This window comes from Alosa alosa, chromosome 11, assembly GCF_017589495.1.
Source record: "Alosa alosa isolate M-15738 ecotype Scorff River chromosome 11, AALO_Geno_1.1, whole genome shotgun sequence".
Classification (NCBI taxonomy): domain Eukaryota; kingdom Metazoa; phylum Chordata; class Actinopteri; order Clupeiformes; family Clupeidae; genus Alosa; species Alosa alosa.
In genome coordinates, this window is record NC_063199.1 from 33467489 (window position 1) to 33491164 (window position 23676).

At 41.1% G+C, this 23676-nt stretch overlaps 2 protein-coding genes across 6 annotated transcripts; one reads left to right on the forward strand and one right to left on the reverse strand.

The window, feature by feature from the left end:
* Positions 1-290: 290 nt before the first annotated feature.
* On the forward strand, positions 291-14443 carry LOC125303477 (nuclear receptor subfamily 2 group C member 2-like). 5 transcript variants are annotated; one of them, XM_048257244.1, is made up of 15 exons: positions 297-844; positions 1577-1712; positions 1867-2091; positions 2295-2376; positions 2464-2643; positions 3509-3653; positions 3759-3855; positions 4443-4630; positions 6741-6894; positions 8645-8766; positions 8914-9097; positions 9143-9236; positions 11157-11294; positions 11549-11654; positions 12164-14443. In XM_048257244.1, the coding sequence occupies exons 2-15, from the start codon at positions 1638-1640 to the stop codon at positions 12336-12338; spliced, it is 1965 nt and encodes a 654-aa protein (XP_048113201.1). In that variant the 5' UTR covers positions 297-844; positions 1577-1637; the 3' UTR covers positions 12339-14443. The 5 variants fall into 5 exon arrangements, with proteins under 5 accessions (XP_048113203.1, XP_048113198.1, XP_048113201.1 ...); XM_048257241.1 differs by having other exon boundaries at positions 296-844; positions 8914-9236; XM_048257245.1 differs by lacking the exon at positions 9143-9236 and having other exon boundaries at positions 302-844; positions 8914-9056.
* A 13-nt stretch (positions 14444-14456) lies between these two features.
* On the reverse strand, positions 14457-22401 carry LOC125303478 (ubiquitin-conjugating enzyme E2 H). Its single transcript, XM_048257247.1, has 7 exons — positions 22129-22401; positions 18587-18663; positions 18064-18138; positions 17624-17663; positions 17469-17521; positions 16970-17098; positions 14457-16532 (listed from the first exon to the last, which is right to left on the reverse strand). Exons 1-7 carry the CDS (start codon positions 22179-22181, stop codon positions 16408-16410), a joined length of 552 nt encoding a protein of 183 aa, XP_048113204.1. The 5' UTR covers positions 22182-22401; the 3' UTR covers positions 14457-16407.
* Positions 22402-23676: the final 1275 nt, after the last annotated feature.

Sequence of the window (23676 nt, forward strand, 5' to 3'; positions counted from 1 at the left end):
TTGGGATTGTCATTAGCTGTCAGTTAAAATCATCAAAATTACAAGAAATTAACATTTGAAATATATCAGTCTGTGTGTAAAGAATGAATCTAATATACAAGTTTTACTTTTTGAATGGAATTACTAAATCAACTTTTTGATGATATTCTATGACCAGCACCTGTATTTACCTGAAGAAAGCGCTAGGGCAGTTGAGATTAATACCTTATAGTCACTGTAACTATTAATGAAAAAGAAGGCATTTAACCAGACATGGAAACGTTTATTTTATTGTATTTCGTTTCAAGTAGCCACATTAGTAAATGCTGCCAGCAAGATGCTCCCAACAAGCATAACTATTGCGCATGTGTAACGTTACGAGTTTAAATTCAGCAGTGTCGACCATGATCTCAAAAAATTAATCTTGACTTATTTCAAGAGTGCTATCAAAATGTCCTTTACACTCGACTGAAATAAGTGTAACATTAGGATTGATATTACTACATGCATTTATAGTTAGCAAGTTAGCCAGTGTTATTAGCCTAGATTTTGCCCTTTGCTCAAAATGATGTATGTTAACGTTATCTAAGAACTGTTACAGTTGCATCGTTTCACAGCCGCAGTAATGTTAATTCCGATAACTGTCTACAGTGGAAGCACCCATTGTATTTCATGATGTACATTTCACTCGAAACGTAGCCACGTCAACACAGCTGTCAAGCTAAGTTGTTTTCACCGTTAGCAAATTCGCTAATATTAGCCAGATAAGCTAGCCGACATTGTATCGAGTGTCGACTGAAGAACAGTTGGAAGCGTCTGGTCCGAAGCTCCTCGATGATATGACAGACAACCATACAGACAACTGGTGTGTTATCATAACTGATTTATTTAATGACTTAGCAACATTGAGGCTATGTTTAGCTGCTTCACTGCATTCCATCTTGTTTGTTCGTCTCGTGGCTGCTGCACAGTCGACCTCAGCATTCTTTAACCCTTCAATGTTGACCTTTCACCTACAGGAAAAGAAATATCTATTTATCTTCCGTTGTTACGAACTCCGACTGTGTGTGTTAAACGTGATTCAATGTTGACAGCTATGGTATCTCTGCTACATTACCATAAAACGTGATATTTCACCACATAATTTTAGCTGACTTAATAGTTCCACACCGTCTACGTATTTGACTAGCTGGCTAGCTGCTAGCAAACAAAGGAACGTTGTAAAACCATTATTTTTACACTGAATCGCATGACGAACAGACTAACGTTAAATGTTATCCTCTAGTTATTTGGGACACTGAAGATGTAGTATTTTGTTAATAAACTCGATGTTTTCGATCACGCTTTCAATATATCTGTGTAGGCCTAATGTCATGACTCAATCGGTTAAAATGCTCGGTGAAGCTCCAAAACACCTAACATGTCAATGGATGCTAATGCACATACTGATAGCATTGACGATGGGATTGTAAAGTGCTTGCGCCATTCTTTTGAGCAACACGTTCTGTGCCTCCAAATTTCTCAAGAGGAAAGCTCATCCTGCTCGTTGACTCCGCAGATATGATTTCTGTGTGTCACATAAGTCTTTGTCTTCCAGTCTCAACAATTTCATGTACATCATGGGCCTGTGAAGTGACAGCTTTGATGTTGTTATCAGCATGGATGGAGAGACTCCTCAAATTCATCTGGTTTCAGGAGAAGGTTCAGCAGTGGGCCTAGGACATCGCATTCAGGTCATATAGGCCTACATACAAAATATAAATAATACATAATTATGTGTAAACTTTTAAATCATTGAACATCCTATCTGAGTAATTACTAATTAGTGTTGGTGACAAGGAATTGCTCAAGATAAGTTAACACTCTTGTGTGTGGTTCAATGATTAGATTGTGACAGATCAACAGACAGGCCAGAAACTACAGATTGTTACAGCATTGGAGCAGCTGTCTGCTGGGAAACAGCAGTTCGTCTTGGCCAATGCAGATTATGGCACAGCAGGCAAAGTGATTCTAACCAAGCAGGAGTCCCCTCAGGGCAAAGTCATTCTTGCTACACCCGATGGCAATCAGCTATTGTTTACCTCCTCTGACCTAGCTGGACAACAAATACAGGTTAGGACTCCACTTGCACTCTCATATCAAGCTGTTTGTGAGCTGCCAGGGAAGGAGTTTTTAGATCAATACATTGTGATGGTAATAATAAGTTATTGTAGCTTTAAATGTCTAAATGTTGAGAAAAGTTTGCATTTCAGTGGTGTGTTTTGTAACTTGAAAATTATGCTTGAAAAATCACTTTTAATACTACCTCGCCTCAGTTTGTGACCGAAGATGGTTCTGAGCAGTCACCTGTCAAGACTTTGGTTGAGTACTGTGTGGTGTGTGGAGACAAAGCCTCAGGTAACGATTTCAAGGTCACAACATGTGTTGCATGACGTATCACAAACACAGACATAACTCCCACACTCACTCTGCTGCTCTGTGTAGGGCGACACTATGGAGCGGTGAGCTGTGAGGGCTGCAAAGGCTTCTTCAAGCGGAGCATCCGGAAGAACCTCATGTACACATGCAGAGGATCAGGAGAGTGTGTTATCAACAAGCATCATCGCAACCGCTGTCAATATTGTCGACTGCAGCGCTGCATAGCTGTTGGCATGAAGCAAGAATGTATGAACAGAAGTTATTTTTTTAAGTAGACTTATTATTGAAAGCTATTGTTTGTTATTCTGAATGTGGCTATAAGGCAGAACCTCTTTAAAGTCACACACAGGTAGAGGGGACATATATTTTAGTTTAATTTAGCCAAGTGCAAAATTGTGATCACCTCTTTCTGGACTTGTTAAAAGAGCCTGTATGTCCCACATGTGATAAAGCAACCCCTGATATCAGTGAAAAGAGCCGGGAGCACAGAAAGCAGAGCTAAACAAGGCATAAAGTTCATTTTCAGCTGTTGTCCAGTTAAAGGTGCTCTAAGCGATGCTGGGTAACATGACATCTGTTGTTTTTTTTAAACAAAACAGAGAGCTAGCTTGCTACTTCCTCCCCCTCTCTCCCGTGCTGCTCCCATGCAATTGAAACTCTCCTAAACGCGCATCTCGTCTGTGATTTGCTGGAACAGTTTGTTATGTTTTTATGGGCTAGGTTTGCCCAGGTTGTTTTTGTTGACAGTTTTGGAGCCTGGACTGTCCACAGAGATCGCGTTTTTTTTACAGTGTATTCAGGACACAGACAGCTAGCGGTTGGTTAGGTGATGTTTGCAGTAAGTGACAAAATGTTTTAGCCTAAAAAACGCGTGGCATCGCTTAGAGCACCTTTAAGTCTGTCAGAGCTTTGAGGAAGTTCTATGGATTTGTTTAAGTTCCCATAGGGGTTATAGCACACTTTTTGGGTCTTGGAAACTCACAGTAGTGCAACTATATACTTATTTTCTACTTTTCTACTTTCTACTCAGAAATAACTTAACATTAGTTTATTATGTATCATGCTATTGTTATTTATTATGTAAATCTCATGTGGATTTGAACTCATGCAGCTGTTCAGTGTGAGAGGAAGCCAGTGGAGGTATGCAGAGAAAAGCCCAACAACTGTGCTGCATCCACAGAGAAAATCTACATCCGGAAGAACCTGTGCAGCCCACTGACTGCAATGCCCACCTTTGTGACCAGCAAAGCAGCAAAGTATGGGGGATACTTTCAAACTGAATCTGCAGCCTCAGATTCTTTTTTGTGTTCTTGCAGGAATGCTAATAGGATTTGCTTGTTATTTGGCTTTTCTTTCAATAGATCCTCAGGTTTGCTGGAGTCTAGCATGCTACTAAACATTCAGCAACCTTTTCCCAAAGTGGAAAACACAGTCCTGCTCTCAGCATCTCCTGAAATGGTGAGCTTAATCTCAATTTAAAACAAATGCTTTTGACTGTAAATTATAGTGAAATGCACAGCTTTTTAGGATGCTTCTAGTGCCTCAAAGGGTGCCCTGTAAATCCTGGTTTGATGTAAATGTAAATCAGGTTTTCGCCAAATACTTTTTATGTTTTGGTCTCTGCATTTATCCCATCTGTGAATTAGTGAACACACAGTGAGGTGAAGCACACACTAACCCAGAGCAGTGAGCTGCCTTGCTACGGGGCGCTCGGGGAGCAGTGAGGGGTTAGGTGCCTTGCTCAAGGGCACTTCAGCCGTTCAAGCCCATCCACGACTGCCCCTGATCGCACTGGTCATACTCAAATATAGCCCAGGTATCTCATTCCTCTCTTCTTATAACCCAAAAGAAAGGACTGGTGAGCATCTGTCACATGTCAGTGCACATGAGGAAAGCATTGAAAGATATGGATTAGCTCAGGAAAATGCTTACGTTGCTTTTAGCACCTATTCTTGTGGTGGTCTGTTACATGCATCAATTTAAAAAGTTTTAGGTTTGTCTGAAAACTTTTGGGTTCAGGACTTCACACTTGAGTTTCTCTGTAGAATGAGCACTCCCAGGATGACCTGAGCACTCTCGCAAATGTGGTCACGTCCTTGGACCACCTGAACAAGGCCCGGGAGATGAGCGATGGCTGCCCCGACACGCTGACCACAGAGAGGCAAAGCAACGAGGATGGCACCACAGCTGAGGTTCCGATGGATAAAGAGCAAAGTGCGAGTGACATAACAAGGTGAGGGAAATAGCCTTTCCCCCCCAGATGCTTATGGTGAGAATATGTTATGTGTATTTATTTTAGTCCTATGTTGAGCTAAGGTGGTGTCTAGGGGTGTAAATCGGAGTCTTCATGACGATTCGATACAATATTGATTTCTTAAGCCAATGATTCGATTATTTTCGATACTTCAGAATTCCCCACGATACGATTCGATACGATTCAATACTCAAAATTTTACTTGATATCTATGAAGTTTCAAATAAATCAACAAAAGTTCGGAATGTAGGAGCAGGTATCTAAAGCCTTCGTTATACAGCCTCATGTCTTTGCATATAAAAAAAAAAAAACCACTTAGGAGTAGGTAAGTTTACATTGGAGCCATAGACAGAAAAAAAAAAGGTCGGAGCTGATGCTGAAAATAGATAGGCAAACAAACAGGCGGCAAAAAAACACATTAATCGATACTCTTGGCGGATCTAATCGATCGCCGGCTGCATAATCGATGCATCGATTCGATTAATATTTACACCCTAGTGGTGTCCTGTGCCAGTGATTTTCCACCACTCTGCAGCACACCAGTGTGCTGTGAGAGATGGTCAGGTGTGCCGTGGGAAATGGACTATTTGCAGGCTCTCGGTGAGCTTGTTTATTTCCAGTGGAGCCAGGTGTGTTTGAACCTGCCCCTATTCTGAATGTAATTAGTGTCTACATGGACCCGGTTAGGTAATGCACCTAGTGATCAGCACATTACGATAAAGAAGGACGTCTAGACACTAATTACATTCAGAGTACCAGCAGGTTCAAACACACAAGGCTTCACAGGAAACATACAAGCTCACCGAGAGCCTTTCGTGTAACTAGTCCATTGCCCTATTTAATCGGTCCAAAACATGTATTATTTAGTTGTTGCAAATAGTAGGCTATGCCATTGTTGAGCGTCTGTGCCTGCAATGTAGTGACTTGCTAAGTAAATAAATACTCTTTCATGTCAGTGGGTGGCACTAGGTAGAGCAATAATGACTTTGTTAATTAAGTGATGCGCACGAGATGTAGATGTGAAAAATAGATCTTAGAAAGCTAGATACAGCATTGGGCTCCAGAATGTAGCCTACATAAATAGCACTGCCATCATGGTGGGCAGAGACTTTCTGATGAGGAGACACAGCACTCAAAGAAATTCCCATAGGAATGTATAGGGTTAGTATCTCCCATAGAAATGTATGGGGTTAGTATCTCCCATAGGAATGTATGGGGTTAATTTGTAACGCAAACATGGCAGTCATCTACACATTCTGCCCCTTCCGCCTCCAAAAGTTGACATGTGAATACATCATGCCAATCATGTGGTATGTTGTGAATAGTACATCGTGCCAATCATGTGTTGTGATGTCGCAGCTTGAGCGAGGTTGGTGTGTCGTGATTCGTGAAGCAGTTCTACCCAAAATAGATGCCCAATATGTGCCCAAAAAGCGTTGCAATATGGCCGCTGAGTGGAGGAATTGCATAAAAGGACTTTGTGGCGCGGGCAACAATCACTGGAGGCCAATGGGGAGACAGGTGTCTCTGATTGTCGGCAAGTGTTGCCCATAGGTGTTTGCCCCCAGCAATGTGACGGCCGCATTCACGTAGCCTATGTCACTTAATAGAGCTCCACAGGCCGTGCGGCAGGCATATCTATGGGTGAAAAGACCTAAACCAGCGCTACATATGCTGTAGATAAATAGGCTAGCCTACTTGAAAAGGAAAAAATGCAGACTCTGAACTGAACTGAACTACAAACAAACTACAAAGCTGTATTAGGCTACAGTGTGTAATTTTGTTACATTTTTGGTTGGTGGTGTGCCGTGGGATTTTATTAATGAAAGAAACGTGCCGTGGCTCAAAAAAGGTTGAAAAACCCTGTCCTATGCGGTGTCTGCCGTTGTTTTACCTCTGATTATCAGCTGGAGATTTGATCTGGGGACCATTTGGTTACACGTTTGCTTCCACAAGATCACTTCTGTAGTTTGTAGGCCACCGAGAGCACTTGGGAAATATACGCTCCTCAGTGCAAGTCTCCAAATAAGTCAAAGTATATATACACACAAATCCAGTAGTATTTGACTGTGCTGCATCTCTGTGGCAGGGCATTGGACACCCTGGCAAAGGCTCTGAACCCCGGAGACAGCCCTGCTGAGGAGACCCTGGAGGCCACCATGCAACTGGTGTCGGGAGACCAGTCTGGCAGCATCCTGGAGCTGGAGGGCCCGTTGCTCTCAGACTGCCATGTGCCCTTCAAGGTGAGACAGATGGAGAACAAGGGACAGTTTTTTTTTTACTTTGGGGATATTGTTGCCTTTATTGAGACAGGATAGTAGAAATGAAAGGACCTTGAACTACTCAGGCCTGTATGGTGATGATCACTGTTGCTACGGCTACAGTACTGCATGTGGTGCTGATCGCTGTTGCTACGGCTACAGTACTGCATGTGGTGCTGATTGATGTTGCTACGGCTACAGTACTGCATGTGGTGCTGATCGCTGTTGCTACGGCTACAGTATGTGGTGCTGATCGCTGTGTCGGGCCTGCATGTGGTGCTGATCGCTGTTGCTACGGCTACAGTATGTGGTGCTGATCGCTGTTGCTACGGCTACAGTATGTGGTGCTGATCGCTGTGTTGGGCCTGCATGTGGTGCTGATCGCTGTGTTGGGCCTGCATGTGGTGCTGATCGCTGTTGCTACGGCTACAGTATGTGGTGCTGATCGCTGTTGTTACGGCCACAGTGTGGTGCTGATCGCTGTTGCTACGACTACAGGTGCTGATCGCTGTTGCTACGGCTACAGTATGTGGTGCTGATCGCTGTTGCTACGGCTACAGGTATGTGGTGCTGATCGCTGTTGCTACGACTACAGGTGCTGATCGCTGTTGCTACGGCTACAGTATATGGTGCTGATCGCTGTTGCTACGACTACAGGTGCTGATCGCTGTTGCTACGGCTACAGTACAGCTCCCCCAAATCTGTGAACGCAGATCTGCAAAGACTCACCTCAGATATGGAAATGTGTTTCTTGAACTTGTAATCCTCCCAGTGATCAAAGATTTGTATTAGAGTTAGAGGTCTGCACGGGACTGATTTTTCAGTCCCGCTCCCGTAATATTCTGTCCCACGCCTGCCCGCTCCCGCATTAATGTGTCATTTTTAGTCCCGCTCCTGCCCGCATCTGTAACATGATGTCCCGCTCCCGCCCGCTAAAGCCCACATGCAGGAGGGATAGCCTATTCAGCTTTTCTTTCTGTCTCGAAACGAGCACACACACATGAGAGACTCCAGATGTCAGTTTCTTGGTTCTGAATGTAGGCTAACAACTGAAGTAGGCCTAGTCTGGTGCCCTCTTCCTCTGTCATGCTTTCGATTTCGAGTTTTGACAAAGAGCAGCAGGAACCAATTGAACCCACGTAAACGACAATATAGGCTATAGGCCTGCTATCCGTCAGTTATGCTTAAACCCTGTTTTTTAATGCTGCCTAACAGAACATCCAGCTGAACTATAGTTATGAACACTACTTTAATCATTTCCATATTTAATTTTGCGCACATATTTCATTTGCAGGGAGTGCAGTGAATCATCGGGTTTGTCCCGCACCCGTGAACGCACCTCTCCCATCCCACCCGCTCCCGCAAAGAGCTTTCAAAAGTTGTCCAGCACCGCACTCTTTTGCGTCGGGACCCGCGGGTCTACCGCGGCAGTGCAGATCTCTAATTTGTGTTCTATAGATTTGATATGTATTTTCCATAGCTTTAATACGCTCAGTACACATAGTTCAACACCAATATTTTGGCATCATGCCATTACCTTTGTACTCGCGTGAGATGATTTTTATCAAACTGTATAGTATTGGAAATCTGTTGCCTTAGATGACCACAAATATTAATAATGAGGATTAGGTTTAGCTTTGTTCCTTTATATGCAGGGATCAAACTCAAGGGTAATCAAAGTGCATTCTGCCCGTTTGAGATTAGAGCTGACATTCCTTTGTTTTGTATCTAGCTAATGATGCCTTCGCCAACGCCTGAATACCTCAACGTGAACTACATCTGTGAGTCAGCCTCCCGCCTCCTCTTCCTCTCGGTGCACTGGGCGCGCTCCTTACCTGCATTCCAACTTTTAGGGTGAGTCTGGCTGTATCTCCATCTGCATCCTCACTGCTGACTGGCTAGATTCATAAGAGGATTGCAGCAATCAGTAGAGCAAATTCTTAAAAAGAAAATTAATCACGAAAGAAAGAAGAAGAATTATGTTTGCTCTCTGTGTTGCAGTGGGCAAGAGAATGAAATCAATTTGATGAAGGCTTGTTGGAACGAGCTGTTTGCTCTCGGCCTGGCTCAGTGTTCCAGTGTGATGAACGTAGCCACTATCCTGGCAGCCATCATCAACCATCTTCAGACCAGTCTACAGGAAGGTCAGTACTATTATATTACTCCACCACAGACCAGTCTACAGGAAGGTCAGTACTACTGTATTACTCCACCACAGACCAGTCTACAGGAAGGTCAGTACTACTGTATTACTCCACCACAGACCAGTCTACAGGAAGGTCAGTACTACTGTATTACTCCACCACAGACCAGTCTACAGGAAGGTCAGTACTACTGTATTATATTACTCCACCACAGACCAGATAAGAATAACGTCTGGAAAATAGCAGTCTATACATGTACCACATGTGTAGGTATGTACTGTACAATGAAAGTACAGCACCCCCAGTCCATCAGATGAGTAAACAGAGGTATTTAAAAATGATCTATTTTTCTTAGTTTCAAAATGGCAATGAGAAAAAAACCCGACCTTGAAGGGAAGCACATTTATTCTGAGATGAAAAAAGGTCCTCAAAAAAGATCTACATATTTTTAACAAAAATACATGGTCAAGAAGTCAAGAAATGGATATAAAATACAGATACTTGGAAATATGCATATTATAATTAAAAAGTTCCAATCGAATGTCTCAAGATCTGATCAACATGTGTACCTTGCCCTGCACACAGTGGGGAGTGAAGTAAAAGGCAAAACAGATACGTAAGGGATAATGTATAGAACGCCGGTCATTATTGGGAAAATAAGTCCCGACAGGGCGAACCGGACCCCGACGTGCAGTGGAGCCCTGAAGGGACTTATTTTCCCAATAATGACCGGCGTTCTATACATTATCCCGCTTATTACACGGCTACTTGCCAAAACGAAATAATAAACTCCCCACGATATGACTTTAGCCTACATAGCCTAGCCTATTTGTTAGTTACCATTCATTGTAGCATTTGCTGAGAAACAAATTGTTCGCAACAACACACGCTGAACTTGAATCAAACATTCTTTAGAACACAGCTGATCAACCATCTGCTTTCACTTTTGAATGAAGTTCCAGTCCTTGCGTAGTGATATGAAAGACCTGAATTTGAAGCACAAACTCCGTTGCCATTGACAGCGGTCATTATTTTTTCAGAGGTCCTTTCCCAAGAAATAATGACTGCTAGAACTTTGGGAAATCCCATTCAAGTCAATGGAGCGTTCTACTTGCCTTGTGAAGAGCCGTGTAATAAAGATGGATAACATACAGATAAATATAGCATCTTGGGGTCATCAAACCTAGAAAAACATCACAAGTGACCTCCATGCTAACAGATTATTGAAAAGACATGCCAGGAAATATCCTTTCGTGTCATGCAAATTGCAGGGGTTGCTAATGCTACTGGGACTTGGCCTGGAATCATATTCTAGGGTCAGATAAAAAGATCTGACAGACTTCAAACCCCATGCCTAAGGATGGTGTGGGTCTTGGGTGTTCAGGGGCTTTTTAATCCAGAAGCTCAGGGATCCTCCTTAGGGTTCATGATCATGAACTCCATGAAATACTCGGGCATTTTAAATCAAAATCTGGATGCCTCTGCCAAGATACCAAAAGTGGGTCATGACTGGATCACCCAGAAGGTCAGTGATGCAAAGCATATGTACAGATCAACACAAAAATGGTTTACTGAACACAAAATCAAGTTTCTGTCATGGTTCCCAGACCAGCCTAAGAGGTGTATGCAAAAGAGTGGACCTAGCAATCTGAGCGATGCAGAGATATTCTGTAAAGAGGAAAGCCCCCAAATCCCCTGCTTTGTACTTTCTAACTTCATGAAATGATTTTTTTTCTTCTCAGAATAAATCTGTCTCCCTTCAAGTATGGCTTTTTTTCACTGTTTACTTTGTTAAACTAAGATAAAGTGCCAAAACAAGATCACTGTTTACTTTGTTAAACTAAGATAAAGTGCCAAAACAAGATATGTAGAGAGGGCTGCATGTAGAGAGGGCTGCCTAACCCTACATATACTGGGAGATGCATGCCTACATAACCTAATCCTACATATACTGGGAGATGCATGCCTACATAACCTAACCCTACATATACTGGGAGATGCACGACTTGCCAGCACTTATTTCAGCTTTTTGGAGGTCTACTCTACAGAGGTCTTCTGAAGTCTACAGAGAATGACTGATGTTTGGTTATGGCCTTGCAGAGAAGGTCTCTGCCGAGAGGATCAAGCTGGTGATGGAGCACATCTGGAGGATGCAGGAGTTCTGCAACAGTATGGCCAAGCTCTCCCCAGATGCGTACGAGTACGCCTACCTCAAAGCTGCCGTCCTCTTCAGCCCTGGTGAGGCCAGACACATGAGAGCGTGTGTGTGATGGTTGTGGGAGCCCTGGTGAGGTCAGACACATGAGAGTGTGTGTGTGATGGTTGTGGGAGGGATGGTCATAAATAGATTGAGTATAATTACCTCTGTGTTGCGTAATTTGGCATCCTAATGGGTAAGTCTGGCCTGGGCTGCAGAGCTGTAGCCTCCATATCGGAGGTAATAGACCTGTGCTTGTGACGCTTGTGATTGTAAATCCATTTGTGATTGACAGATCACCCAGGCATTGACAACACCCTGCAGATCGAGCGCTTCCAAGACAAGGCCATCATGGAGCTGCAGGACTATGTGGTCAGGACCTATCCTGAGGACGCATACAGGTTGGACACTCACCCACTCTCAGAAATGCCAGGAGAAAAGAAAGACACAGGCTTCAGCCTTGATACATTGTCTGATATAAGTTTTATATGGCAATGTACAGTATTTGTGATACCCTTCATATATACATTATGTAAGTGTAGTTACGTCATAAACTGTAATAATGTTTGGAATTGTTTACATACATGGCACAACATGTTTTTTGCAAAAGATTTAGCAAATAACACAAAACAAACAAGCATCTCGTGTTTGTCTGGGCGTATCTGTCAACTGTTTAGCGTGCCGCAGTTGAAAAGAAGTCCACTTATGTCAGCAGCTATCTTATAGCAGTTGACTGAGGAGAGCACTGCAGACTGGAGGGCTTTACATTTGAATGAGCGCCTGCCATACTTGACAAGTCCAACTGACACCTTCCTGCACAGATTGCCAACACATTGAAGTCTGTCAGCAGAGCCTCTTTTCTTTCTGTTTTCAGGCGTCTCACTGAGCTGTTCTTCTCTCCCTCTTTCAGGCTGTCCAAGCTGCTCCTGCGTCTCCCGGCGCTCCGACTGATGAGTGCGGCCATCACAGAGGAGCTCTTCTTCGCTGGTCTCATTGGCAATGTCCAGATCGACAGCATCATCCCCTATATCCTTAAGATGGAGTCCACCGACTACAACAGCCAGGTGGTCACTGCGACAGTCTGATTCAGTGAAGTCCACTGTCTTGGCTGTACTGCTGATCACAGATTGCATGAGCAAGATGGGCACCTGCTTAAGGTCCTCCTACCTTCAGTTGTTAATACTGTGGATGGAGTTAATCATTTCTGCCTTAAAAGAGGAGAGACAACAGGCCCAGATATGTGATCATCCATGTAAGACAAAGAAATGCAGCCCGTCATGAGGTCTAGTCCTGGCATTGACCTGATCGTGACTAGACCTGGATAGGCTTTGCCACAAAATATTTACTCATGACCGGACATGCCCTGGAACACAATGGCTGCTGTGCATGAAGGCTGTTACAGCCACGCCGAAAGGTGAATTTTCATCAACTGTTTCTGTATTTTCATTAGTTGATTTATCATTGCAATCAAAGCCATATAAACAGAACATTTCATTAGTCGGGCCAATTCTTGCTTATGGTTAAATCCATTACAATTAATGTAATTAATAATGATTTGAATAATGATAAAATTACCATTCTATGTATTTATTTATTTAACATAAATATTTAGCATAGATGGGAACCCTTTGATGGTGGATGAGCCAACATGTAATTGTGTCTTTATGACTCACAATGTTGTGAGCTTGGTGAAAAGCTGAATAGTGTAAACAGACAAACAGCTAGCAGAACCCAGAGCTGTGCCCACACAACAACATGCTCCACCAGCCCACAGATATTTCTTTTACCAGTTTTAGCTACGAATGCTTTGGGAGTTATTGTATACGCAATCAAATTTTGTCTTTAATTCCGTATTTTATTGTAAGCATTTTTATGGGTATAGTATAAGAGTTTTTCTACTTTGATATGTCTTGTCATTTTGGAACATTTGAGATTTGCACGCTTTTAAAATGAGTTTTAAGGGTATCGGACCACATGGTGCCCATCTTGCCGTTCCATCTCAGTTCTGTTCTCGTTTAACTATCTTGTATATCCAACTGTGGTGAGTGTAGCCAACATCCCACAAAAAAAAAAACAAATTTAACTAATGCAAATTGGGCCATGTTGGCTTCAGTGGGCTGCAACAAATAATTAATAACTTAAGAGGTTGAATTAACCGCCTGTTCTAATAAGTCTTGTTTTAACCGCCTGTTTTGGTTATCAATCAATCGGTTTCAGTAGGGGGTTTTTTTTTTTCTCTGATTCCATCTTGCTAAATTTGTTTTTTTTCTAGCTGACTTACAGTTCTATGACAAACTGAATGTGTTTGGTGTAAGGACAAAACAAGGCACCATATGGCTTGGGCTCTGGAGCACACTGGCTAACGTTTGATACCACCTAATAGTCCAAACAGATATTTCAGGAATTGAACAAATTTAACAGTATTCATTTATTATTAAGATACTATTAATAATAATATCTGATTAATAGTAAGTTACAGTCCTAATTGTGACATTGAAACTTCAGAGGCCTTTACAGGGTAGTTTTAACTTCTGAATGACCTTTTTCTGTCATACATGTATAAATTTGTATAGAGGTAAGTGTTACAGACCACTATGAGGCCCACCCTTTTGAGAACAACAGTCTTGGGGAGGGGAGCGAAGCCATTTTATTGTGTAAGTTGGTTGTCATAACTTTAATCATGTAGAACACCCATTTGCATGTTCTTGAGAAAATCTTTTAACTTAAAAGTGTCAAAGTATCCGGTTGTCTTTGATTTCACAAGTTAATGAATTGGCTTTTTTTGTATGGCTTATGACACATTTTGACATTGTGGTGCTGTAATAACCTTCCGGTATAATATCAGCAACACCTTGTTCAGCTTCAGGCTTGTCTAGTTCCCCTAAATTGTAATGAGGGCTTTGAAACGTTTTTGAACAGAGAGAAGAAAGCTAAAATGACCACACTATGTGACAGAATAGTATTCAAATGTGAAAAGGAAAGAGGAAGCAGAGCAACGGCTTGCTTCTGAACTACTGATTATGAAGATAAAGGAGGAAAACACAGAAGGTTTACCCAAGTGATGTTGCATCTGGAGTCCTTCAGTTATGGGATATAGCTGACCCACAGCAACAATTTAGAAGTGTTTAGCAAAACATATCATTTCACATTTCAGCCTAATTTCTGTCAAATAATAAATAACGTAATATCACGTTCTGTGCCCGTTCATTCAACATGAATTTATTGGTTGATTCAAACACTAAAATCTATCAAAATGCCAATAGCCTACAGAACTCCAGTAAGCTCTGGTCACTCCAATGAAATGTCAAATGCCAGAACCATGAAAAGTATTCCTGCTCATTAGCATATACTTGCATTTAAAACCTAGTGACAATCTAGTGGAGAACTCATTAGCCTTGTGCTATTGTTGTATACATCTATAGTTTCTTCATAAGAGGGACTGATACCCCTTATTATTTTTCCCCCTGTATGAAAACTCCAGCAGACATTAATATGTAACTCAACAGGCAATAGACCATTGAGTAATAGCTTCTCTCCCATAGCGCAGTAAAACTGAACAGATCAAGGTGCTTTTGAAATGGAAATTCAAAAAAAAAGTTTGGCTTGCGGTGTTACTTTCAAGAAAAAATATCAGTCTGCCGTCTCTTACAATACCTTCAAACAAGATGGCAACAGTCAATTGATTTTCGAAACGTGCTGGCTTGTTTGTGTCAGGGTTCAAATATAGCAAATAGCCAACTGTTCTTGCTCCAACTAGAGAGTCACTAGGCCTCTTCATTTTCAAACATATCATCTGTTTGCCCCACATCACTCTTTATTGCCATTTCCTCTGGTCAGGGAATGCAACTGGTTTTCTTTACAGGACATGGCTTGTACAGTGTGTTGTATAGTGACAGAACAGAAGAGCAAATCCTGCTGACATGCAGAAATAATAATTATTTGTCATGATACAGAGCCATCGTCTAGACTGGCAACATGGAGAATGATATGCGGGACTATTTTGAATCAACACATTGATGTGTTAAAAACAACAATCTGGAAAAAAACAAGATAAATGAAACACACTCTACCCCCCCTCTTCCCACTCCCCAAATAAAAACTGAATACTGATTAGCCTACACAAGATGTATACATACATACAGCCAGTTACCCAAAATATCTGCAGGCTATTTTTAAAAGCAATGCTCAGGGCATTTTATTGTGGGTATCTCCGTGTAAATAATCCTTGTGGTCACGAGCAAAGGATGAAAGACGCATAAGACACAAAACCAGATGGGCAGAGGCTTAACAATCGGATCGCTGCATTTCACTACAGATGTCTACAGCCTTCGCAGCAGCCTCGTGGCCAGGCAACAGTTCACCTGAAGAGTGTCTTGGTTGATGCCTACGAAGAGTTCCCATCTCAGATCAGAAAAGCCCCCGCTCCTCAGTTTGTCGCCATGTTCTATGTACACAAGATGCTCTTAATACGAACAATTAGGTGAAAATATCCATTGTGCATATAAAAAAGGTCTTGCTGATGTTTGTGTCCAACACCCCTTTGCCCCCCCCCCACACACACACACACACACACACACAACTCAGAGTAAGCAAGAAATCCAAAATCCGCAGAGAAAATTTGCAAGAGGCAAATAAGGTAGTAGATAACGAGCACAAGCCTGTGAAATCCTTACTCGGGTCCATATAGAACTACTTATACTGTAAAAATAAACAGCTCAATTCAAAACAGACGAAAAGTGGCCATTTGTGAAAGTGAACTTTTTAGTGTTGCTATGATGCAGCAACAGTTTCTTTTCTTTTTTTTTTCCAGTCGGTGTAGGAGGCCACCGTTTACCATCAACATCAGCCCCATTTATTTTCTGTGCCGAATAATGACTGGGGTATGAGTCGTCTCATGCAGTCAGACTGGGCTACTACTGTTGTGGGACAGGACTTGACGATGCTTTGTGAAATTTGAAGGGAAGATGATCAAGAAATTAAAAAAAAGAAAAACCCTCACAAAAGGGTGCCATTTAACACAAACGCTAATAATAGTCATAAAAATTCCTGTTTAGTAATAAAAAATTGCCATGTTTAAATATGAATATCATAAGTCTGCTTCAGATATTTAGGAAAAACATCATAGTCTTTGTGTGGAAAGGAGTCAGGATGACACTACAACTCCATGTCCTGGGCCTCGTCCTCGGAGAAATCCGACATGCTGCTCTCTGAAGAGGAGTCCCCAGCGCCTTCCTCTTGCTCCTTAAGAGCCTCTTCTGTTGCATATTTCTGGATGTATTCTACCGGAGAGGGAAACGGGACAGTGGACAATGTTTGTGTCTGAAGTTATGAGAAATGTAATGATCTAGTTTCACATTTTAAACAGCCTGACCCCGGCCTGAGATCAGTCACAGAAACAGAATGAGCAGCACAGAAAGCCCTGAGGGAAGAGGTCAATAACTAACGGGAGCAGCTCGGCCAGATAACGATCTTCAAGCAAACCTTTTTACAGACTAACCTCTACCGCTCTAAAAGAAACAGACCTCTTCCACTTTAATGTTTTAAAACAGAAGCAATATTACATAAAAATCACAGTAATATGCTTCATCAACATTCTAACTCACAGTCTGTAAGAACTGGAAAAATCAATCTCATTATGTTAATTGAGTTAGTTGCATTTTTTTTTTTACTAAGATTGAAATGTTTTCAGCTCAAAAAGCAGGCCTTCGAGGCTTACCTTTGATTTTCTGTTTGTATTCCTCTGGCCGATGGAGGTACATGGCAGCTGCGTCTCCATTTAAGGGATCAATGGGATTAGGGTACGCTAATAACTGAGGTAAGAAGGACTCAAAGATGTTGGTGAGATCTGAAAGGAAAAATATGGCCGGTTTTAAAAATACACAAATAGTGAAATGAAATTAACAGAATCACTGTAGTATTTACCACTACAACTGACGTATCAAAATGACCACACATGGAGGAAGTCGGTCACATATACCAGAGCAGCAGTAAGTTCTGAAACTACCAATCTACTAATAACGACCAAAAAGGCAAAACAGCAACAACAGCTACATAAAGCTTACTGGCGTGGTAACTTGTGTCATTTTAATGTTATACTGATACACTGTAAAACCTTTTTTTCCCTCATTTTCACACAAAACTGGACAAGATACATAAATATCCATTTTGGGTGTACCTCTACTTTTCTGGTGAATGTATGCTTCAGCTTTGCTTACCGTAAAGGGCTGTCCATGTCTGGTTGATGACGTCTAGGCAGACAGTGCCTGATCTGTAAGGTGCACAAGAAAGTGTATCAATACCGGGGGGTGTCAGGAAGATTGCAGCAAATGTTAGAATTCTGTGCAAACCAGTGCCTCCTATCTGCACTTACGCTTCATCAATGTTAGGGTGGAATATTTTATTCATAAAACCTGTAAAGACAACAAAACCCATGTCAAACCTCAAATGTATGTACAAATCTGACACACTTTGTCTGCAAGAGCGTGTACGTGTAAATGCATAAATATGTTATGTGTATAGCGTAATAGTTTAAGTCAGAATAGAGATAGTTGACATAGATTGTAATAGGACATTTGTGTGGCAGAAACACATATCATTTGCATTACTACATACATCCATACATAAAACTACATATCTGTCTTATTGTTATATTGTTTACATGATACTGGTCACATTTATTTTACACTGAGCATGCGGTTATGCATTACTAACTGAAGAGATGACTCAGGAGTGATTTCCTGTTGCAGCAAGCATCTTTTTGTTATTGTAGTTGTGGCGAGACATCACAGCACATAGCACCCCTACCCATACCTATAGACGGAGATTTGAACGGGTATTTGTCTGGTAGGTCGACCCGCACCTTCCACACTCCTCCTTCATATGGCGCTGAAAAAGAATTCATCAACTGAAAAATTTGACAACAGAAAAAAACACTCCAAAGAAACATTCTTTCTGTGTCCTACTTTATAGTGGTCATGTGGCCCAAAATGAGATCACAGAGATCGCAATCAGCTATATGAGACTGAAGTGAATATGTATGTGCAATCAGCTATATAAGACCAAAGTGAATATGTATGTGCATCCTACTGTCTGACTGGATATGAAAAGCCATTTCCCTTCATGGATGCTAAAATTAGAACAGCTTATCTCACAGCTGTTCAACAAAAAAAGGGCATTTGCTCCACAAGTGTAAAAATCGTCAGCTCAAAACACATGACCTCTGAGACTTTCCTTGCGGCCACAACAAAGAAAATGGCACAATGTGCACAAGAATGGAAACAAATGGTGTAACTTGGTAATGTGTAAACACGAACATAAGCATCAAAACTCTTACTTCCTTGTGGTCCATAAAACTTCACCACAAACTCGTTCAGTCCACTCAAGATGGTAACTTCATGTTTGCTTTCAATGCTGTTGCCACGTTGTTAAGAAACATAACTGAGTCAGAAGGGGGAAAAAAACATACACCTTTGCTGCTGAGGCTAGTCACTCCGAAGATGACATTACACAGTACAGAGACAGAGGAGGAGAACATCCCCTTAGGTCTCAATAGGTCATACATCAAAAACTCTAACACACCTGTAATACAGCAACATTATATACACCTTTAGTTGGTACATGAGGCCCACCTCTATTTTGGCAGAAACCTGCTAAATAACAGATTTTGTATTATTTGATATCGATTTTGTAATTTTACAGCATCTCTTCACTAAATATTGTTTAGTTGTGGCTTTTCCCTGTTGAGGATGTAAACTTTTCAAATGTCTGGTTTAGCAAAGGAGATGCATGTATTTTGTCTTATTTTGAACATTGTCAAAGTACTTGAAATCACACAACTAAGCAAACATCCACCCTCCATTTGTTCTTTATTTTTTGGTGTTTTTTAGACCTTTTTAGCCCAATGTAGCTTAGTTTGTTTTCCACACACTAGCAAACATCCACTATTTGCGGTGTTTTGACCTGCCCAAAAGAACACTGAATCGCTTCTGGATTGCAGTTGGATTTTTGTCACCACATCTGGTAAAGATGGCCTGTGGTGTAAAAGGTTAAATACAAGTAGCTAATGAGGCTCAATATCTAAATAAGCTTCACATATCTTAAAATATTATTATTTGTTTCTTTCCCCTCTTTTAGATTACAAGTGTTTCAATAAAAGCCCTTGTGGACTTGACACAAATATGCAAAACTAGGATAAGATCTTCCAATTGGGCCTGAGACCATTTCTTAGTGAAGCAACCACTGATGAGGAGAGAAACCTAAGAGAAGTGCAACCTCATAAGCAAGACCATCCAGCTGCTCCAATGAAACTGAACTCCAGAATTCCACTGTGAAAGCTGCGTCATCCTAAACACTGCTCATTTGCATGCGGAACTCCAGGATGAGGAGAAGGACTAGGGGAATTTACACTTCTGGTCCCACTTCTCACATAGGCAAGCAACAACAGACACCCCCACCCCCCACAAACACATACAAAAAGGCCTCAACCTGTTGGGTCAGAACTGCCATCCCGCCACCAGTGGTCAGCATTTTTAACCGTTGACTCTCCTGGCTAAACTTTATTTCCAGCTATCTAAATTCAATCAAATTCAATTCAATTAAGTTCAATGTAAAACGTATACAAGTAAAGTACATTCAACTTGTAAAATGATATGTTTAAATGTTAAGGTCACACAACATTGCAACATGTGGCATTACAGCATGTGTACTGTTCTAGAGCATTAAAGAGTTCGAACAGTAAAACAGGATCCATGACCATGTCAGTACAACTGGTTACTCCTTTTAAAATCATTTGGAAATAGTATTGGAAATAGTAGCCACATTGGAATTGGGAATATTTTTAGCCAGTATTGGAGTTAAAGGGAGTTAAATGGTAAGACACAAATCAATGTCAGATTTGTAGCTTGAAATAATTTCCAAAAAGTTTCAGGAGTGAGTGATTTTATGGGGGTCTCTCACTCCCATAATCTGGACACGTTAGCCAGGTGGGACCCAATTTATAGTCTGATCACTGAGCATGCTATTCCCAGCCTCTGCTCCTGACTAGTGTATGGTTTGTTGTCCTCGATCAGCTGTTTGCAAAACTCCGCCTCCAACCCGTTTCCGGATGGTAACACACCATCCAATCACTTTCCCAGCTGCTACTGCATGAGCACAAAAACAATACTAGACCCGTTTGTCCACACTGCCTTTGCTCAAACTTCGGTGGCTACATCCCGCTGATGCATACAGTAAAACGCACTCGGATACACGATACAACTCGACAGATAGATTCCTTGCAAAGGCGCTATTCTGAGAAACGCAATGTACAACAGATACCAGAGCTCAGTTAATCTTCTCTATGGTCGCACTGTGTCAAACACGAATTATTTTCCAGGCAGTTTGGATTTTTAAAATATTCGCAAATGATTACAGAAACATACAAATTTGACAAAAAACTGATTTGAATGCAGAATTCTGACGCGCAGTTCTACATTCAGTGATCCCCTATTTTGCGCACAGCGTAACTAAGCTACAAACATGCACAAATAACGAACGCCATAACATATGTCAATATCGACATGTCTCTATTGATGAATTAATTGCAGTACGGATTCATGCATAACGGCACTGTAATAGGCCTTATGGCTTACATTTGGCCACGTCTCGACAAGAACCCTATATTACTTTTGCCTCTATTTTGTTTCTGTCATATCTAGTAGGCCTATCAATTGCTACCCAAATATAAATCATATGCGATTGCAGATACGGATGCGTAAAAAGCTTAATAATATTGCATAACAAGCTCAATCAGACAAGATCTATCCGAATCCCCACCAAATGTTGCATACAAAAGGAGAGGTCGATGGACAAATGAGAATTTTTGTACTCGCACTTTATATGTGATTTTCATCCCAACGTCATACCCTTGTGCCTAAATATAGAGACTGCGTTGTATTTTTTGTCTTTTCAGACAGCAGGCCTGTCAACAACGTAACGATTGTTCATACAGACCCCTCTACGTGATATCACCCAAGCGAGTACTTGTGTTATAAAACAAGAGATGGTTAGATAGCCATCTATGAATCTAACCACTATGTTCAACCTGACGACCAATAATTGAACTGCTTTGCATCTAAAACCTGATCAAAGAACTATGGTTGCCTACTCCTTCGGTGAACTGCTTCCATAAATATGGTTGACTACGCCAGTTTACTTAGCTAACGTTAGCGAACTGTCAACGTTATACTTGGCTAGAATAGAATACTTTACAAAAGATAGCCAGGATGCATCAAATAAAGGTAACAGCTGTAGTTGACGTTAATGCAGCTTAAAATATAACAGGATGGAGAGTAATAGTAAACTGTTACAGATAACTAGCTAACGCTAACGTTAGCGGTTAACGACAAATGAACTCGAGTTGTTTTCCTCAACAGCTCTGTGGCTAGCTACCTAGCTCGACTGCCACGACGAGTTATTGTTTGCTCAGTTAACTAAGACTATCTGACGTTTTCTAAGTAGCAAGATAGCAAATGGAAGTTGGCTCCCTAGACGTTGTTTTTCTTTCTTTCGCAATAACAAATTTGACAAGTGACCGTTCGGCTATTAAGCTATCTAACGTTACCTTGCGTCACTGAAATGACAAACTACAAAGGCTTACTACAAGACAACACAATACTTATTCGAACGTTTGGTGGCCGTCAAAATATGTTTTGTACTTTTGTTCTCCCATAACAAACACAAATAAAAAGTATTTGTAAATTGACATAAGAGTAACGTTACACAAAGAAATGGACAGCATACATAGAATAATAATATATATGCAATTACTTCTTGATAACTGTCATTGTAATTTCGGAACAAAAAATTAGCTTCTCTTAATCTTTAGAAAAAGGATACAGTTTCACCACGTCGGTATCCATTCGCCTCTTGCCCGGACTTGGAGACGACATTTTTGCGTCCCTGTACAGTGCAACACTCACTGCAGTGAAATCCTTTGTGCGATATGACACTAAATATCAGAGTTTGATCTTAGTTCGTACACACAATCTAATCTACTCCCGTTGTTAAAATTTTCAACGTTGCCCACTTTCACCCCACAATAACCTCTGTCAACCACGAGAACTCAGTTCACTGTTTCTCCTCAACTAACAAGCTATTGAACCTTCTCTCCCTCTGCCAATGACGTGTTAGAAGCGACACAGCAAAGTGGCCTATATTAAACGTCACACAAATGCGTCTTTGTAGTCCATGTAGTTTATAATTAATTCAAGATCATAGACCAGTACTGATCAAAATCAAATCACCAACATTGGCAGCGCTTCATAGTTGATACTCGACCACATGTTTATTTTAGTGTAATTCTATCTGATTACCATGATTGTTGATGAAAGGCATAATATAGGTAGCCCACCCTTTGACCTGAGCTAGCCTGCAGGCTGGGCCTTAGCCTATGGCATCTTGCACAATGAATCAGATGCTGGGATTTTTTTCACTGTGATCTTGTTTCGTCAAGTTAATGTTGTTAGGCTACTCTTATCTTCACATCCTCTTGCCTAAAAGTGTTTTCATTGATCTTGTTAGAGCAGACTCTCTTTGTTTACCTTGAATGTGAGAATGTGAAGTCAATCAAACATTCTTAGAATGTGCTCCTACTAGCCTGGCAGGCCATCCTATATCATTGAAATGTACAGGCTGAGCAAATTAATTTGCCGCCACTAGGGTGCGTCTAGATTTCTAGGCTATGCTACTCTAATTTTTCTTGACCAGCATTCAGATTCAGTTAGGCACATTCATCCAACAATATTTAAGGCAAGCAAAAACATAGGAATGAATGTCTGAGTGGTTATACTTTTCTTCTAAGATATGAATCTTGTAATTTATATGTTAATTGTTGTTTTAAACTACTTTAAGAAGTCAAAGACCAGTACCTTTACTAAGCACACCAGCACAGAATGAAAAAAGGTTATTTTAACAGGAAGAAACATTTAACTGGAATCTGTCACAAGGAGAAACCCATCTGCCACCATTAGGTGGACGAAGTACACAATTCCTTTACTTAAGTGAAAGTAGATACACCTTGTCAAATATTACTCCAATACAAGTGAAAGATGCTAAGTCAGATTTTTACTTAAGTTGAAGTAGTTCTACAGAAGTAGGCCTACTTGCTTTTAAAAATACTTAAGTATTCAGAAGTACAAGTATTTGTCCTTTTATTGTTGTTTATTTGGTCAATAAGGTGTAGGCCTACATCATTTGGTCATTCATAGGACTTACATCCAACGAAAACATTTTACCTATTTTCATAACCTTGCAACTGTTCGGATGGATGCAATAATATAATTTAAATCATTATTCATTCTCCGTTCACAAATCTAAACATATTTTAACCGGCAAATACAAAAGATAACTCAATTTTGAGTAGATTATTTATCATTTAATGATGTA